This window comes from Bos grunniens, chromosome 11, assembly GCF_055505025.1.
Source record: "Bos grunniens cultivar Pamir isolate PY7600 chromosome 11, Bosgru_T2T1.0, whole genome shotgun sequence".
NCBI classification, from domain to species: domain Eukaryota; kingdom Metazoa; phylum Chordata; class Mammalia; order Artiodactyla; family Bovidae; genus Bos; species Bos grunniens.
In genome coordinates this window covers 76,568,266-76,587,279 of record NC_141175.1, presented here as the reverse complement: position 1 = coordinate 76,587,279, position 19,014 = coordinate 76,568,266, and the positions used below count along the sequence as shown (strand labels likewise).

The window sequence follows — 19,014 nt, the reverse complement described above, 5'->3', positions numbered from 1 at the left end:
ACTGTTAGTCACTCAGTAGTGTCCGACTCTTTGTGACCCTATGGACCGTATGTGAAACTCGCTCAGTCATGTTTGACTCTGTGACTCCATGGACTGTAGCCTGCCAGGCTCCTCTGTCCATGGAATTCTCTAGGCAAGAATACTGGAGTGGGTTGACATTTCCTTTTCCAGGGGATCTTCCAGACCTAGGGATTGAACCCAGGTCTCCTGCGTTGCAGGCAGACTCTTTACCATCTGAGTCACCAGGGAAGTCCTATGGACTCTATGGGTTAGTATAAATATGCTTCAATGACATAGAAAACTAAATTAGTTATGGTACCATTTCCAATGCTCTACACCAATTCCTAATGAGCACTGTTTAAAAGTACTTCTGTCTGCAAACAAAGAATGAATATATGTGGCATAGAGATCCACCCATTCCATCCATTCATTGATCCATCCATGTCTGTTTACCTCCCCATCCATCCATTTCTCTGTCCTTCCATTTACTTATGCATCCACCCATCCACCTATAATCTCCCACATTTATGGAATGATTTTCTAGGATAGGCTAAGAAACAGAGACTTTTAAACACTGCTGATAAATCTTAACACCCATCCACATTTTCCCTGAATCTGCCCACATGGTGTGCAATAGTACTAACTCCTCACCATGTCTCCCTCCTTTTCTTTCTGCTCCAGATAATACAAAAATGTGGCACCCCTAAACTGCAGTGACCTTGTGGAAAATTCCCCTTCTGTAACCACTTCTCCTTGTTGAGCCTTCTTTTTACCAGCTCAGTGTAGCTCCTATCCAAGCCTGCTCTCCTTAGATGATACCTTGGTTTCCAATCCAACCCCCCAACAAAATAAAACTCAGGACAAAGTCAGTAACCCCAGAGTTCCATTCTCTGGTGATCCTTGCAGCTAGTCATCTGTATATGAGTTGGTTGGAGGGGTTCCTATTTTGTAGAAGGAACTTAGAGTGAGATGCCTTATCTTGAAGGGCTAATAGCAACTGTGCTGGCTCATGGGGAGATAGTTTGAGTAGGGGAATCTTCCCAGAGCCCCTTCAGCTGCTCTGTGAGAGAGCAGACTTATGTCTTTGCATAAGTCATAGTGGTTAACAGCATGGACTTTGGCATTGAATGGGCTTGATTTGAATCTGGCTTTGTTGCTTCTCATCTGTGTGACCTTAGATACCTTCTTTTACTTCTCTAAGTCTTCTTTTCTGCATTACCAAAATGCTGATGGTGCCTGTATTATAGGGTTGATGTGAGAGTTACACAGACCAGTAATATAGGTATTTATCTGTGGATGCTTTGTATGTACCAGGAACCAATCTAAGTGACCTCTATGGGAACTGTATCATTTAATTCCTTACAATAACTAGATTATTCCCAATTTGTAGCTGAGGCTCGGAGGGGCTATGTAACTTGCCCAAGGTCACATAGTTAGCAAGTGGCAGAGTTGAGCATGACTCTGACAGTAAGATTCTGTGGCCATGCTTTTACCCAGTTCACTGTACTGCCTCGTAGATCATGAGGGTTCAGGGTATGGTGGGAAAGTTAGATAACTGAGATCTAGGCTTGGCTGTGCTGCTCAATGGCCATGTAAGTTTGAGGTAAGTCAATTTTCCTTTCTGGGTCACACTTTTTCCATCTGTAAAGGGTACCATCATATCACGTAGGTTTTCCTCCTTGAGCTTTTATGAGGATGAAACAAGATAATGAATGAGAAGGTATTAGAAGCAATATTTGAGCTCTCGGAATGAGTCCTGTTGCAGGTTTCTGGTTTCAGCATAGTTTAGCTTGATCGTGTGGGCCTCAGGATACAGAGAAGTGCCTTTTAGTTTCCAGCTATCAGAGATTGAACCCCATGGAAGGTAGGACCAGTGAAGAGCTCCTTAAGTTTCCTTTGGAATAAAGAAAAGTCTGTGTTTTAACAGGCTACATTAGTTACTAGTGTAATACTGGTGGCTGTAAGAAACAAAACCCCCAAGTATCAGTAGCTTAAAACACACTGGAGGTTCCTCGCTCATTAACAATCAAATGCATGTCAAATACATACACGTGTTTATTGTCAGTGGGTGGGTTTTCTCCTTAGTGTTGAGAGACCCAGGTTTCTTCCATCGTGTGGCTTCACCATCCCCGTAGTGCAGTGGTTCTCAATCCTCGTTTCCTATGCAGCTTTAACAAGGGTTCCCACCTGCTCCCCCCGCCAGAGATACCGATTTAATTGGTTTCTGGTGTGGTCCTCCGTTGGTTTTTGTGTTTTTTTTTAAGTGTCAGGTGATTCTAATGTGTAGCTAAGTTTGGGCACGCCTGCACGTCATGGCGTCCTCTCCTTTTAACCATAAGCAGGAGAAAGAAACCGAGAAGACAGTGCATTTACTTCTTAAAACCGTCAGTCCGTGTGTGGTGGACATCACTCCTGCTTACATTCTGTCGGCAAGAGCAGCTTTCTGGCTACTCTGGGTGCAAGGTAGGCTGTGAGATATGGCCCCAGGTCGGGTTGTTTCTCAGCCATGGCTGTGTACTGTAGAAGGGGAGCATTTGGGTCGGTTATTTATCTACGTCCCAGGCATCAACAGATCAACTTCCCCAGATGTTGCGAGACCTAACCTGTGGCACAGAAGCTTAGAGGTGTCCTCAATTCAAAGAGGCTTTCCTCGGGGTTGGGGGAGGAACCGGCGTCACCTAATTGTCTTAGGTTTGGGAGCTGTGGTCACCTACATTCCTGTCTATAGCCTGGTATTAGAGAATAGTTTCTTGTTGTAAAAGAGCACAGATTTTTCAGGCAGGCGAATTTGGTTAAAATCCTCATTTATTGTTAGTAAACTTGTGATTTGGGGCATGTTAATTAACATCTATAGCCTTCACTCTTTCAAAATGTAAAATGTATATAATTATACCTGAGTTGAAAGGTTTTATAATAATAATACAAAACTGCCTACCTTGCCTTAAATAAGAAGTCTGTTATGGTGCTGAAAATGACAGGCATTGAGCAGGGGAGGGATCCTTGTAGAATTTTCTCTCCTTGCAGAAGGGAGAAGGGTGAGACTCCTTGCAGTGGCAGGGAACCAGGGGTTGAGGAGAGAGGCTGAGTTTTGCCACTAGGCTGAGAGGCAGCCTTGGGGCCACACTTGGCCTGTTAGGTTGGAATAATGGGACTGGATTACCCCAACAGACAAGACCCCCACACACACTAGAAAGTGACTCCTCTGCTCAGTCCAAGGGCCAGCAGCCACATCTTCCCTTGCATCTCCTCAGTGCCCACCCCTGCAGTAAGAAGGAGACCTAACTTCGAGAGCCCTAAGCAGTTTGGGGGAGAGACTCTCATCCCGAGAAACAGGAAGGCTGCAGCAGTGCCTGGGCTCATCAGAAGCCTGGCTGGAGTCTTCCTGCTGGGGTTGCTACAGCTGTGCCTGGGGCTGTTGATAAGGAAGATGGGGAGATAGCGGGACGCCTTCCTGTTAGTGCCAGCGAAGAGCCAGCTGGTGCAGATAACAGCCTGTCAGCTCCTAGCCTGGAGTGTGACAAGACTGGCTTTGTGTGACTCTAATTAATTCTGCATGTCTCTGGTTGGTAGTGGGGATGGGGAGGACTACGAAACTGACAAGGATAGTTTTGGGGGGCTTTTCCATTTCCTTTCTGCATGACTTTTTCCTTTTCAGCTACGTGGCCTTTGGGGATTCCCCTACACCCCATTCCTTTCAGGGTTGACCTGGATGAGGTGGGGCTGAGGTTTTTCCAGGTTCTCCAGGGGTGATTTTCTCCTAGGATCCCAAGAAAGTAAAGGTGAAGCAGCTCCTGCTGAGGGTGGTGGGGGCAGGGGAGGGTGGCACTGTCTGACTTATGCCCCTGGGTCTGCTCCACCCTAGGCAGATGGCAGCAGGACTACAACATTATCAATGCCTGTGGGGAAAACCCCTGCTTCCCTTATATTTTCTCTTATGGGGTTCTTAAGCCCTCATCTTTTTATTTCTCCTGGTATGCAAGTCTGAAGATAGAGCTTCTGTGATCCTTCATACAAATGGCTGAAAATGACATCAGGCACCTAGTGTGTGCAACGCGCTGAGCCTGACCCATTTTCTAGCGATGGTCCAAGCTTCCCAGCAGACGTTCAGGGTATCTATTTTTATCCATTTTTACTGATGAGACGAGAGTCCCAGAGGAGCTAAAGAATGTGCCCAGGGTCATGGAGCTTGTTAAAAGGTGCTGGACTGTCTGATTTCAAAGCTGCCTCCTCTCTGCTCTGCTCTCCAGCTGGTTTTCTAAAACACCTTTGTAGATGAACAATAAGTTATATAATAGATGGAATGCTATTTTATGAGGCAAAATTATGCAGTCTTGAATCCAAACATATCGTTCTCTATCTTCATGAAAAAAATTATGGTTCTGTAGCAGGAGGTAGAAAATTAAACCCTAAGGTCCCAACTGGCCGCCTGTGTCTCCTTGGCCTAAGACTGCTTTTCCCTGGTGACACCCCGTTATTCTGGTACAATCTACAGCAAGCCTGCTCCCGTTTTCCGCTGCACTCTGACAAACCAGTATTAAACTTCACTTTTTGTGTTTCTTAAACCATGTACTCAGCCTAGATGATGGGGTTTGGTGGGTGTGTGAGCCGTCTGAGGTAGAAGGATCACAAGTTCTGGAGGGCATGTGTATTTTTTTAAAAAAAGCATAGTCAGTGTTAAAATTACTTGGTTTTAGTCATGATACTTGTGATAATGTTAAATAATAGTCATATGTTAAAATGTTGAGAAATATAAAAAGTCACAATGATGTGTGAATGTTGAACATAAAATGCCTGACCTTTCTCAGAATATTTAATTCAAACATGTGGCTATGACAAGTGATGAGATTTCTGCAGTGAGGCAGGCTGATGAGAGAGACGAGGGGTGGGAAGTTTTAGGAGCAGGAGGGTTTCTGGGAGGTACCCCCAAATCATATCCTACAGAAGCTAAGGATGGGTTTGAGAGCAGTTGGGGGGGATAAAAGTCCTCAGTCCCCCTCTTGACTGCAGGTGGTAACTGTCTCCATGAATGCTCTTCAGAAAGCTGCCTTCAGGTGGTGTGTTTGTGGTGGGGATATGGGGATAATGAAGGACAAATGCGCCTGTTTGAAATGGAGAGGAGAACCCACTGGACCGTTTTGTTCTGGTTGTTAGGGAGCATCTGATTATGGGTGTATTCCCAGTGTGCCGATTTCTAGCCAGTACTTGGAAGAAACAGGACTGGTGTGGGAAAGAGAACACCACATCACCCACATTCAGATGTGACTAGGTGGGGAGCTCTTAGCCCCTGAAGGACTGTTCTGGAAAGCTCCCTGGCTTTTATGCTCATCCTCAGGCAATACTTCCCTGGTGGCTCAGACGGTAAAGCGTCTGCCTACAATGTGGGAAACCCAGGTTCAATCCCTGGGTCGGGGAGATCTCCTAGAGAAGGAAATGGCAACCCACTCCAGTATTCTGGCCTGGAAAATCCCATGAATGGAGGAGCCTGGTGGTCCGAGGGGTTGCAAAGAGTTCGGACACGACTGAGCGACTTCGCTTTCACTTTCAGGCAATACAGTCCCATGGACTCTATCAGTTACACAAGTCAGCTCAGGAATCAGAATATCCACTCCAAAATATTTATTAAATCTTGACTGGACCACCACGAGCAGTTCTCCTGCCCCACCTCCACAGCTTGGACCTGTCTCCAGAAGTCCTCATATAGGAAGAGGACCTTGCCTTGTGCTTTTCCTCTGCTCCCCCTCTGTCTGTTGCTGTTTTGATGTCCCAGGGATTAGTGTGAGACTAGGGGAGGGGATAGCTGGTTTTCATTAGCTGGATGCCTGCAGCCTTTCCCGGCCAGGAAGGTTAGGTTAAAGAAGGCTTTCAAGTGTTGAGTACTTTAGGTAAGCTCTTCCAGGTTTCCCTGCTGGGCCCTTTCCCTGTCCTGCTATTACAGGCATTCCCTTGGGATTCCTTCCTAAGCTCCTGGACACTGTATGTACCTCCAACCTCTTTCAGTTGAGGTCTCCCAAACCTTACAAACCCACCTCTTGCTGCCCATGATGACTGCGTACCAGGTTTTTTTTTTTTTTTTTTTTTTGTGGGTGGCGCACTTGTGGCTCACAGAGTGCAGGGAGCTCCCACATTCCTCGGGAGTACAGGCTCATCCTAAAGCAGCTGCCCTTCACAGCTCCCATCGAGCAGTTTTAGTTGTCAGGGAGGACCGGATTGCAGGTGTATTCCCAGTGTGTTGATCCGTAGTCAGTGTGTAGAGGAAACAGGACTTGTGTGGGAGAGAGAAGATAGCATCACCTTCTTGACTTCTACATTTCCTGGGCAGGAATCAGGCCTCAGTCTACAGTCCTTGTGATCTTCCTAGAAGTAAGGCCCGCACCAGTCTTTAGCAACCCCCAGTGGCAGAAATCACACTTCAGAGCATCCAGAGTGGTTGCCTTGGGGCCCTTGTCTAGATGAAAGGTTAGAGGCCACACATCCCTATCCCTGAACAGAGCAGGATGGGGTCAGGAGTCACAGCTCACAACCCTTCTCTCCAAGGAAATCTCTCTTCCAGCTTCTCTTAAAATCCTTCTCTAACTCAGTTTTGTATCCTTGATCTTGTTATGTGGTCCACACATCACAAACTAGGCTTTCCTTCATTCCTGTAAATTCTTGCCTTATGAGTGTTTGCTTGGGAGTTCTGTGTACCACTTCCTTTGATATCCTGATATCCATGGCCCTTCTTTCAAAACTGCAACAGTATATCCCAATATCTAATACCCCGTGCATGATCCCTCTGAATCTGGCAGTCATTCTTCAAATAGTCTGCTTTGTTGAGTGGAGACACAGGAGATTTGACAGCAGTTGATCTGAGGGTACCCACTCTACCAGCCACAAAGCAGTGGGGTTTGGAGGTGACATCCATAGTCCAAAAGGGCACACGTGAGCAGGGGATATAAGTGGGTGGAGGAAAGGGCACCTGATGTTTCCTGTGGTGATAGAATCTTTTGGCTAAGGCTTTGTCCACGTGAGAACTGCAGTCTCCTAGGGATGGGTATAACCCTTGGATCAGCATCAGCTCATGAGCCTAGTCCACAGGCACGTGGCCCTCCAGGAGCAGGAAGGGGCTCCCTGGGATGTTACTGCTTTGACTCACTAGAGAACCTCCAAAGCATGTCCTCCATCATGGCATTGACTTGGGCTTTTCTCAGCTCCTTGTGCGTTACATCACTGTGTCCTGTTGAAGTCCAATATAAAAATGGGCCAAATTCATGCAGCTCTTGGGGGCAGGGCCCCAGGATGAGTGCAGGCTGCCTGACTCCTGGGGCTGGCAAATCCCAGTGGATGTGTCCCTTGCCAACAAGTGCCTTCTGCATTGCAGACACGTCACCTTGTGAGAGCTCCACTCTGAGCGAGGACCTCAGGGCAGAGCTTTGAGGAGACACCTTTAGAACTGCCATGCTCTGGTGGTCTCTTGGCTCCTTGCAGTGGAAATCAGCACCACATAGGGGTTAGGAACTCTGTCCCTGGGGTGAGGTGACCTTGGTTTGCATCTCTATTTAAATTGCAAATTGTATAATGTTGAGCAGGTGGTTTTTTCCTGGCCTTGGTTTTCCCATTTGTAACAGGGGAGTAATAGCAATGAGATTAATTGAGAAAAATCCTTGTAAGCCACATGGCATACAACTTTAACAATTCCTCTTGTGAAATTACATTGTGGAAACCTCCAGACAGATAGTAGCTGGTACTCAGAAATATTCAACTCCTTCTGAACTCACTATGTTATTGGCCTCATGTCTATACACCTTTTTGCCCCTTCCCTCCTCATGTCTGTTTCTACTTTGGCACAAAGAACTATTGCCAGATGAGTTATTTGAAAACATTTTAAATAATCTGAACTCTCAAATAATTAAAGTGCCCTATATTTTATTCACCAAAATGAACCAGCAAAAACAGCAACAAGCCTTCTTGTCACTGCTCCCTTAACCTCATCCCAAATACACACACACACAACACTCTACAGGCAACCCAAGTAGTGGGAGAATCTTTCTTGGGGACAGACCTTGAAGTTGTTAACCAACCACAGGATTAATAATATCCATGCTCCCATGGTTTTAGCACGATGTCATGCTGTCTTGTTCCATTGGAGTGCAGGTGGTTCTGTCTTGGGATTGTGCTTCCCTAAAAGCAGCCTGGATTAGTGAGCAAGGGACAGTGAGAACGAGCCCCACTAAACCAGGAAGTCCTGTCTGGAACCATATTTGAGTCCTTATCTTTCCTGCGCCTGCACTCCCAGCCCCATGTACCATCTTAATTTTTGTAGTTGCAGTTTGCTGCTCCAGTAGAAAAAAGCCAGAATGTTCACAAATTGCCTTATAAAAGAAGCTCCATTTAGAAAATCTTATTCACTAAGGATTTATTAGCTCTTCACACTCCAGAAGGCTGGAGTTTTATCTTGACTTAGAGTTAGTTGTTCACCCAAACCAGCTGAATAATTCTCACCCTGGAGACTAGAAGGCAGTTGGAGGCAAAAGCTTTTCAGCTGCCAGCAACTTCCCCTTTGTTTGTGGTCTTTGGGTGTGTGTGTTGTGGGAGAGGGTCCTTTTTCCCCAGGGTGCAGCCCCCCAGGTGTGCCACCACATACCGACTAGACAAGAAAGCCCTAAGCTTTGATTACTTAAATAGATGGCAGGGGTAGTGACGGAGCAGACATTTCTACAAATTCATTGTCCAAGATGGTTAACAGTAAAATATACAGGTAGTGTAAGCTCTCTATGTGGTCAGAGGCAGAGTAGAACAGTGAAGAAAGGTCCCACTTGAAGAGTTAAATATCAGTAGGAGGCAAGTTTGTCAAGGTCATGTCAAAAGTCCAGTAGAGTACCTTTGAGCTGAATGGCATAATGAGTAAGAGCCAGGTGTTCAGAGAAGTATTGGTCAGGGTACAAGGGTTGGTCAGGGAATGCTCCATGGAAAGCAGAATTTTAACTGGGCCTGCAAGCATGAGTTTTATTTCGGCAAAGAGGAAGGGAAAATGCTTCAAGGGAGAACAATTAAAAAGACCAGTCTTTGCCTTGGAATTCAGGCAAGATCTGTCTTAAGAGAGAACTGGTACAGTTTCAGAACCTACCATACTCAGTTTCAGCCATACATACCCAAACCAAGTATTTGGGAACACAAGGAAAAGAATAATTATCAGAAAGCTATCTCTTTCTTCTACTTTCTACCTCCCCCTGCTCCCCTCCCCCAAAGGCTTAAGAACTGAGTAACTAATGCAGGTCCAAGGGAAAATAAAAGTTGGAAGTTATTTCATGCTGGAAATACTCCCAAGGAATTAGGCAAGAAAAAGCAATAAGAGGAATCACAAATCGGAAAGGAAGAAGTAAAGTTTTCACTATTTGCAAATGATATGTGTAGAAAAACCGGAAGACTCCATGAAAAACCTCTTAGAATAAACAAATTTAGTAAAGTTGCAGGATGCAGAATCAATGAACAAAAATATGTTGCATTTCTATGCACTATCAGAGAAGCTAAAACAATTCTGTTTACAATTGCATCAGAAAGAAAAAAATACCTGGGAATAAATTTAACCAAGAAAGTGAAAGACTTGTATGTTGAAAACTATAAGACATTAAAGAAATTGAAGATACATATAAATGGAAAAATATTCCATGGTCGTATATTGGAAGAATTGATTTTTAAAAATGCCCATGCCACCCAAAGCAATCTACATATTCAATGCAATCCCTATCGCAATTCCTATGGCACTTTTCACAGAAATAGAACAAACCTAAAATTTGTATGGAATCATAAAAGACCCTGAATAGCCAAAGCAGACTTGAGAAAGAAGAACAAAGCTGGAGTCATCACACTCCCTGATTTTAAAGTATGCTACAAAGCTATAGTAATTAACACAGTATGGTACTGGCATGAAAACAGACACTCAGATCAGTGGAACAGAAGAGAGACCCCAGAAATAAACTCAGTCATATATGGCCAATTTCTGACAAAGGATATACAGTGGGGAAATACATAATGGGGGAAAGGGATACACAGTGGGGGAAAGAACAGCCTCTTCAATGTATGATGCTGGGAAAACTGGACATATGCAAAGAATAAAACTGGGCCACTATATTAGACCATCAACAAAAATCAACTCAAAATGGATTAAAGACTTGAACGTAAGACCTGACACTGTAAAACTCCCAGAACACAGGTGATAAGCTCCTTGGCATAGTATGCTGGGGGTGTACTGTGTTAGGCACTCTCAGCCATTGTATCCTTCTATCATCACAGCTCTGGTGAGATATTCTATTCTATGTTTGGGGAAATACTCAGAAAGATCTGGTAACTTGCTTGTAGTCACAGAGCTACTGAGTAGTGGAGGAAGGATTCACACCCACTCCGTAGGCCATAATAAATCCTACCAACCATTTATGTAGAAACCTTGCTTTTCAATATTGTTCATATCAGAGGTTTTGTTGTTGTATTTTCGGTGGATCTTCTGTTGAGGACCTGAAATTAAACCATCTGAGGACAGGCACTAGCTTGGTTGAATGTGAAGAATCAGTCTGTGCCATCCAATATTTAGTAAACATTTTCTACTGATGGGAGGATGAGCTGTGATAATGCATATACAGTGCCTTGCACATAAGAATTCAATAACTGTTATCATGATGATAATGATGATGGTAATGAAGATGATTAAACAGTCTCTGCCCAAAAGGATTTCCTCTGACAGACTATTGATTTCTGCAAAAGAATTGGCCTAATAGGATAGAGATTGTCATCCCCACATCATTAATTACAAAGCATTTGTCAACTGAGATGAGGAAGCAGGCTCCAAAGCCTGGAGCTTAACCTCTTGTGGTACTGCCTCCTTGCGGGGCTCCAGGTCTCCTGTTCTGTCTAATAGAGGACACGGTACATTTTGTTTTGCTTTTTTGAGAAACATTAGATTTGAAACATTAGATTTGAAACATTAGAAACATTAGATTGAGAAACATTAATGTTTCTCAATGAGAAACATTAGAGCCCTCCCTCCTCTAAGAGTTGATGAATGATCTTGCAGATATTTTCCTTTAAGAATATTCCCAGCCTCTTCTGCTGGGTGACAAGTATCCTCTTAACTAGTAATGCTAGGCTCTCCTTTTGCATATCCGACCCATCTTCCCTTGACCTTCTGAGCCCTCCATCCTCTTTGTGATGCACAGCATACTATACAAGGTGAAGACCTTCATCTGGACCTGAGGGAAGGAGAGGGACACCATCTTTAGACCTTGACTTCCATACAAGAATACCAGATGGGGAATTAATTGCCAAATAAATTGTAGCTGTAGGACTATAGAGGAGAAGCAAGATTTAACTCTGGCCTGGGGTGGTCAGGTAGGCTTCTTGGAGAACATGGGTCTTAAACTGGTAGGGCCTGAACTGGTCCTTCAGGTCATTAAGGCCAGACTGCTTGGCACTGAATCCCAGTTCTACTACTTACTACCTGTGTGACCTTGGTAGGATTTTTTTTAGTCGTTCTGTGCCTCAGCTTCCTCATTTGTAAACTGGGGATAATAAAGGTACCTGCCCCATGCGATTGTTGTGAGGATTAAATGATTTGGCAAATCTCAAGTGCTGAGAACAGTGCTTAGCATCTAGGAAGAGTTCAATAAATATTTTTAATAGCTATTTTTACTGAAGACTGGGAGATGGTCTGAGAGAAGCCAGATATCAGAAGCCGAAGAGAGAATTCAGGTCAAATTTATATTCCCTCCAAGCCAAGGCAGGAGGCCTGACTCATTCCGTTTCACTGGTGACACAGCTGGGGACAAAATGTTTATCGTGTGTCTTCCCTGAAGGTATAAGTGGCTCTTTGGGTAGCTGCAATGTGGAAAACAGTTTTCTGAAGAGCTTAATTTGCTCTTTGGGAATACATTTGGACCTAGGGAAATGCTGGCCCTGAGGGGGAACTCTCTTGTTTCTTTTAGAAAACATAGCCTGTTAGAAATTCAGAAGACTTGCCTGCTCAGCTTCACTAACAGCCAGGTCTGAGCACAGCTGTTGGTTTACATCTGACTTCTAGGGAAGACCTGGGTCTAACCTGATTTTCCATCTGTTCTGAGGCAATATCTGGATTCTTTTCAATAGCGGATAGGCATTTATTGATCATCTTCAGCATGCCACAGTGACAGACAAGTAAGGAGGCAATTACATTGTAGTATGACAGATGCTCTCACAGGGAAGTGGAGGGTAGCATGGGAACAAGTCCAGTCTAGTTCAGGATGATGGAAGAAGGGACATGTAAATTAAGCCCCAGAGGAGGAGGAGGGATTAACCTAGAGCTGCAGGGTTGGGGGGAGGAGCAGCTGGTGTACTGGCCTGCTGACACGGCTAAGGTGAATATTGTGTGCATGTGAGCCCAGGTGTGTGTGTGTGTGTGAGAGAGAGAGAGAGAGAGTGTGTGAGTGAGAGGGGGAAGAAAGATGAGGAAAGTTTGGGATAGTAAAGAGAGAGCTCATCTGGATTAAGAAAAGGAATCCCATTTTTGCAATATTTTACTGGCTGACTTTGAGTAAATCACCTCAGCTGTATGGAACTTAATCTCTTCATCTATGAAATGAAAATGCTATTATAAATTTGGCCTATTTCCTAAGGCTATTTCATAATAATAGATATGAAAAGGCTTAAACACACAGTATTATATACTTTTAGGAAATTATCATTATTACATGATTTCATTTTGTAAGGCTGACAGTACTTCTCTCATAAATCCATGGCACTGGGGATACGTGAGAGTGAGTAATTAGGCATCACCATCATGGACAATATCTTCAATGCTCCCAGTGCCATTATTAGAATCAGAGAAGTGGAGCTTCTGGTTATGGTGATGGATCATGGTAGTTTATTAGCAGACAGAGTAAATGGTCACCTCTGCTGTCCGTTCATGCTGTCCCATGGCCATCCTCCATCTACATATGACCGATAGGTGGTGACTGATACGATATACAGAAAAGATGGAGATTCTGTCTTCCAGTTCCAGTTACAGAACATGAATTCTTGTTACTACTTTCCTGTTACTGGTTTATAGAGATTACTTGGTCGGATGGCTCAGCTGATGGTGGGAATATTGTAGATGGTGAAACTATGTGATGTAGGAGGGGGGCTTCTCACTCAACAGAGAGGTGAAGGGGGGGACTTCAGAGTCAGGCTCTAGGCATTGGAGATGAGGATGGTAATTTGGTCAGGTAAGACAAATAGTTTTCCATCCCAATCCTAGTTTTAGGTCACCGTGTGCCTTCAGAAGTTTACTTTCCTTCTTGAGGCCTCAGGTTCTTTATAAGCTGGTGATAATAAGGGTACCAATTTCATACAGTTATTGTAAGAATCATTAAAAAGTAAAATCATGACATCCAAATATAAAATGAACATGTGTCGAAGACTGTACATAACTTGTTAATTTAAAAGGGAAGCAGTAAGATGATACCACTGGCTTAAAGGAGAATTCAAAGAATCATACATAATATAGGCAATAAAGATTGCTGAGATGAATTTAAAAATAGGTGCAAACTGAGTTTATCCAGAAGGCAGTAATCAGTTTATTCCACTGGGCACATTTCATTTGCATTTCAACTGACAAATTTATTTGCATTGTTATCAGTTTTAACATCTCAGAGAGTTGTAGAATAGCTAAAAGAAAATCATAACCCAGCTCATGCCCAGTTTTCTATTGAAAAAAATCCACTGATGTTTTTGGTCCATTTCAAAGTCTTTTTCACATTTAATTAAATAGAAGCAATGCATATAGAATGCTTGGCAAAGACTAAGTGCTCAATAAATGCTAGCTATTATAAAAGTCACTGAAATTAATAGTAATAATAAAAATCTTTTGCACTGCTGGCAGCATTATAGCCCTGAAATGAAGCTTTGGTCATGATACATCCTTCTCAAAAACTTGGAGTGACTCGTCATTGTCTCTGAAATAAATTCTATGCTTAGCTGGACATTTAAGGTTCTCTGATCTGTCCCCATCCAAACTTGCCAATTCATTTCCTGCACCTAACTGTGTCCTGGTACCTGGAATTTCACTTTAGGGATCAAGCTTTGTGGACACTGAAGCCTTTGGGGTCTCTAAGCACTCCCTCTGAAAATGTCAATGCCACCAAGGGAGGGTTTTGTCTGGAGATGATCTGGCAGCAATGCCGGGGACCAGCCCCGGCTGATCCAGGGTATTCGAAGGAGAGACGGCGTAGGCGAAGATCAGGAAACAATTGCTTAATTAAATGTTAATTAAGGATATAAAGAGTAATAGAATGAGGATAGCTCAGTAAAATTCAGTGAAGAAAAGAGGCTGAAATAAGGATAGCTCAGTGAGGAAATTCAGTGGAGAAAAGAGGCTGAATAATTCAGCCAGAAGGTAAGAGAAAGAACGACATGGTGAGACCAAGTTTCGGTGAACAAGGCCCCCGGCACAGCAACATGGTTGTCCAACTGATAAGTGTATTAGCCTGCTCAGGCTGCTGTAACAAAATACCATAAGCTGGGTGACTTAGACAATAGATATTTACCTTCTCACAGTTCAGGAGGTTAGGAGTCCATGATTATCACTCAATTGCCAGTTGATTTGATTTCTGGTGAGAGCTCCCTTGAGGCTTGCAGACAGCTGTCCTCACCTGGCCTTTCCTCTGTGCATATGGAGGGAAAGACAGATCTCTATTGCTCTTCCTGCTCTTCCAGGGACACTAGTTGTATTGGATCAGGGCACAACCCTCATGGCCTTTCTAAACTTTCGTTACCTGCCTAAATGCCATATCTCCAAATATGGTCACACTGGGGGTTAGGGCTTTAGCCTATGGATTTTAGGGTTAGAATTCAGTCCATAACAGCAAGATACAAGGAAACAGAAAGTGACCAAAAGTGGAGATGGGGAAGTCTGGCTTCATCATTACATCACAAACCTGTTCTGAGTTTTCCTTGTGGTAAAACCAGCTCTCACCTGGATGACTCTGCACCTGGCTCCCGTAGCTCAGCTAGGGAACATGGTGAGTGGGCTGGTTTCTTTCTTGCCATCTCTCAGCCTCCAGTGGGTGTCTCATTTAACCTAAAAACCTAGATCTGACTAGGTCTGGCTGAGATTTTCACTGGGAGAGAAATACCCAGAAATGTTACCAGGGTCAATTTACAGGTTCTTATGATTGTATATTGTTTGCTTTTCTTGGCAGCTAAAACATAAGATTTTCTTTGTTCACACTTTTTTTTTTTTGGTCCAGCCATGTTTGTTTCAAAGAGATCTTTCTTTCATACCACTTTTTAGACACATTATAGGTAATAATTTGGCTTAATCACAATAATCTAGCCTATTTTCATGCTAATAAGTGAACAAAATTACTATATAAAACTATATACGTATGTGTGTGTGTGTGTGTAAATATATGGTTTTTGGATAGCCAAGCACCTGAGATTCAATAACTAATGAAGTTTTTGATCGTGGGAAAAATATTATTTTTCAACGTGTGCTGTTTGTCAGACTTACTAAGACTTGCAGGAAGATACTCAGGTAATTTAAGGAAAAATTTTAGGGTAGGCACTATCATATGAAATTGTTTGCTGAATGAATACATATCACTTCCTATTACTTAATTGGCTTAATTGGAAGCCAAGTGGGATGAGAGTGTTAACTAGTATGTACATTAATTGAGGCAGTGAGACATAGTGCAGAAGGAAAAAAGAAAGATGACATGCTAGATTTGAAGCCTAACAGAGGTCAGGGCTTGTCACTTACCAGCTCTGCTGCTTCTGCTAAGTCGCTTCAGTTGTGTCCGATTCTGTGCGACCTGTGCGACCCCATAGACGGCAGCCCACCAGGCTCCCCCGTCCCTGGGATTCTCCAGGCAAGAACACTGGAGTGGGTTGCCATTTCCTTCTCCAATGCATGAAAGTGAAAAGTTAAAGTGAAGTCGCTCAGTCATGTCCGACTCTCAGCAACCCCATAGACTGCAGCCTACCGGGCTCCACCATGCATGGGATTTTCCAGGAAAGAGTACTGGAGTGGGGTGCCATTACTAGCTCTGATATTGGGTAAATCCCTTAGTTTTCTAGGCCACAGTTCTCTTATCTATAAAATGAATGTTGGTAACATCTAAGATTCAGTATTAGGGTAGTTTTAACTGCTGTAACAAGCTCCACCATTCTAGTGGCATAGCATGATAGAAATAAAAATACTTTAAAAGATAAAAATACTTCTGACTGAATTTTTACCTTCTTGATATCATCTTTAAAAATTGAAGTGTAACAAGCATGTTGAAAAATGCTACTTCAAAAGATTGTAGTTCAAGTAAGTTATTAAAAGTAAGCATTCATGTAGCCAGTATCCCAGGAATACCTTTTATATTTGCCCCTGACCACTCCCCTCTCTGAATTCCTTAAAGCAACCACTGTTCTGATACCTTAAGTTAATTTTGCTTGTTTTTTTAATAAATAGAATCATATAGTATTTATATTTTTTTATTTGACTAAGGAAGATTCAAGTATGAAATTCATATGTGTTGTTGTATGTAGCTGTAATTCACTGATTTCGACATTGTGTGAATACATCAAAATGCATCCATTGTTTGGCTATTATGAGTAATACTGCTATAAACATTCTTGTACATTCTTTAAAAATTATATTGAAGTATAATTGATTTACAATATTAGTTTCACATATACAACTTAGTGACTCGATATATTTATAGATTACACTCTATTTAAAGATATTACAAAATAATGTAATATATTTCCCTGTCCTCTACAATATAGCCTTGTTGTTAATTTATTTTATACATTGTAGTTTGTGTCTCATAATTCCCTAACCTTAGCTTGCCCCTATTCTATCCCTCTCCCCACAGGTTACCACTAGCTCCTTCTCTGTATCTGTGAGTCTGCTTCTTTTTTATTACATACACTTATTTGTTTCATTTTTTATATTCCACACATGAGTGATAAGATTATTATTTTTTTTTTATTTCACTTAGCATAATACCCTATAGGTCCATCCATATTGTTGCAGACGGCAGAATTTCATTTTTTCCATAGGTAATATTACATCGGATATATTTATACACCGTTATCTTCTTTATCCACTCATGTTTTGATAGAAACTTAGACTGATTCCATATCTTGGCTATTGTAAATAAGGCTGCTTTGAACATTGGGGTGTAAAAACTAGTGTTTTCATTTTCAGTGGATAATACCTCAGAGTAGAATTGCAGAATCATATGGTAGTTCTATTTTTAGTTTTTTGAGGGAACCTCCATACAGTTTTCCATTGTGGCTGCGCCTACTTACATTTACAACAACAGTGTAGTTTTCTTCACATTCTTACCAGAATTTGTAGACTTTCTGATGATAGCCTTTTTGAGAGGTGTGAGTTGATATCTCATTGTGGTTTTGATTTGCATTTCTCTAATAATTTGCACTGTTGAGCATTTTTCCCTATGCCTGTTGGCCAATTAGATTTTTTTTTTTTAAATATTGAGTTGTATGAGCTGTTTACAAATATGGATGTTAACCCCTTATTGGCCATATCGCTTGCAAATATTTTCTTCCATTAAGTAGATTGTCTTTTTGTTTTGTTGATGGTTTCCTTTGACGTGCAAAAGTATTTATGTTTAATTAGGTCCTGTTTGGTTTTTTTTTTTTTTTGCTTTTGTTTCTTTAGCCTTAGGAGACAGAGCCAAAAAAAATAATGCTGTGATTTATGTCAGAATGTTGTGCCTGTGTTCTTTTCTCGAAGTTTTATGGTTTCAGGTCTTAACATTTAGTTAGGTCTTTAATGCATTTTGAGTTTCCTCTTGTGTATGGTGTGAGAAAATGTTCTAATTTCATTCTTTTACATATAGCTGTCCAGTTTTCTCAGCACCACTTATTAAAGAGACTGTCTTTTCTCTGTTGTATATTCTTGCCTCTTTTGTTGAAGACTACTTCACTGTGATTGTGTGGGTTTTTTTCTTGGCTCTTTATTCTGTACCGTTGATCTTTGTGTCTGTTTTCTTCCCCCCCAGTACCATGATGTTCTGATTACTTTGTAGTATAGTCTGAAGTCAGAGAGTGTATACCTTCAGCTTTGTTCTTTTTTTGTTCAAGATTGCTTTGGCAATATAGGGTCTTTTGTGGTTCCATATAAATTTTAGGAGTATTTATTCTACTCCTTTGAAAAATGTCATGGGTATTTTGATAGTGATTGCATTAAATCTGTAGATTGCTTTGGGTAGTATGGTCATTTTAACAATATTAATTCTTTTAATCCAAGAACATGGATATCTTTCCATTCCTTTGTATCATCCTCAATTTCCTACTTAAATAATCAGTCATATTTACTTTATTATATTAAGTCTTTTATAACCTTATTTTTTCCCCTTATTTATCATGGACTGAGACTAGAGTATCCTAAGGCTGATGTGTCTGTTCTCTACTTCTGTTTGAATAGCCCAGAGAATTTGTTTTATGAATATTACTCTAGAGTTCGTATATGTTCATACTCCTTTATCTTTTTTGAGATTTGTACCCTTTGGCATTATAAAATATCCTTCTTTGCCTTGTTAAATACTTTTTTTTTTTGGCCTGAATCCAACTTTGTATAATGTTCAGATCTTTTTAAAAAACAATTTTGTATGCTCTTGGGGAGGAAGAGGGAGAAGGAAATGGCAACCCACTCTAGTATTCTTGCCTAGAGAATCCTGTGGACAGAGGAGCCTGGTGGGCTGCCGTCTATGGGGTCACACAGTCAGACATGATTGAAGCGACTTAGCATGCATGCATGCATTGGAGAAGGAAATGGCAACCCACTCCAATATTCTTGCCTGGAGAATCCCAGGGACAGAGGAGCCTGGTGGGCTACCGTCTGTGGGGTCGCACAGAGTCGGACACAACTGAAGTGACTTAGCAGCAGCAGGGGAGGAATAAACTTTCCTTTACCCTTCTAGGTTCTTCTGGCTGCTCTAAGAATGAGATTTACATAAAACAAATTAATAGGAGATCAAACAAGAGTTTAATAACATATACACAGACTCAGTT

General features: G+C 42.2%; 1 protein-coding gene across 19 annotated transcripts in view; it reads left to right on the top strand.

Moving 5' to 3' along the window:
* Positions 1-2,251: 2,251 nt before the first annotated feature.
* LOC147363332 (uncharacterized) overlaps positions 2,252-19,014 on the top strand; it is a 791,043-nt gene continuing 774,280 nt past the window's right edge. For 6 of the 19 annotated variants that reach the window (XM_086327063.1, XM_086327061.1, XM_086327062.1 and 3 more), the window contains exon 1: positions 2,262-2,463. Coding sequence is in view for 5 of the 19 variants with exons in the window: in XM_086327059.1 (XP_086183185.1) it covers positions 2,313-2,463 (151 nt within the window). In the remaining 14 variants the exon portion in view is untranslated. Of the gene's footprint in view, positions 2,464-19,014 lie in introns of all 19 variants that reach the window. The other 13 variants (XM_086327067.1, XM_086327068.1, XR_015136997.1 and 10 more) reach the window with 9 other exon arrangements.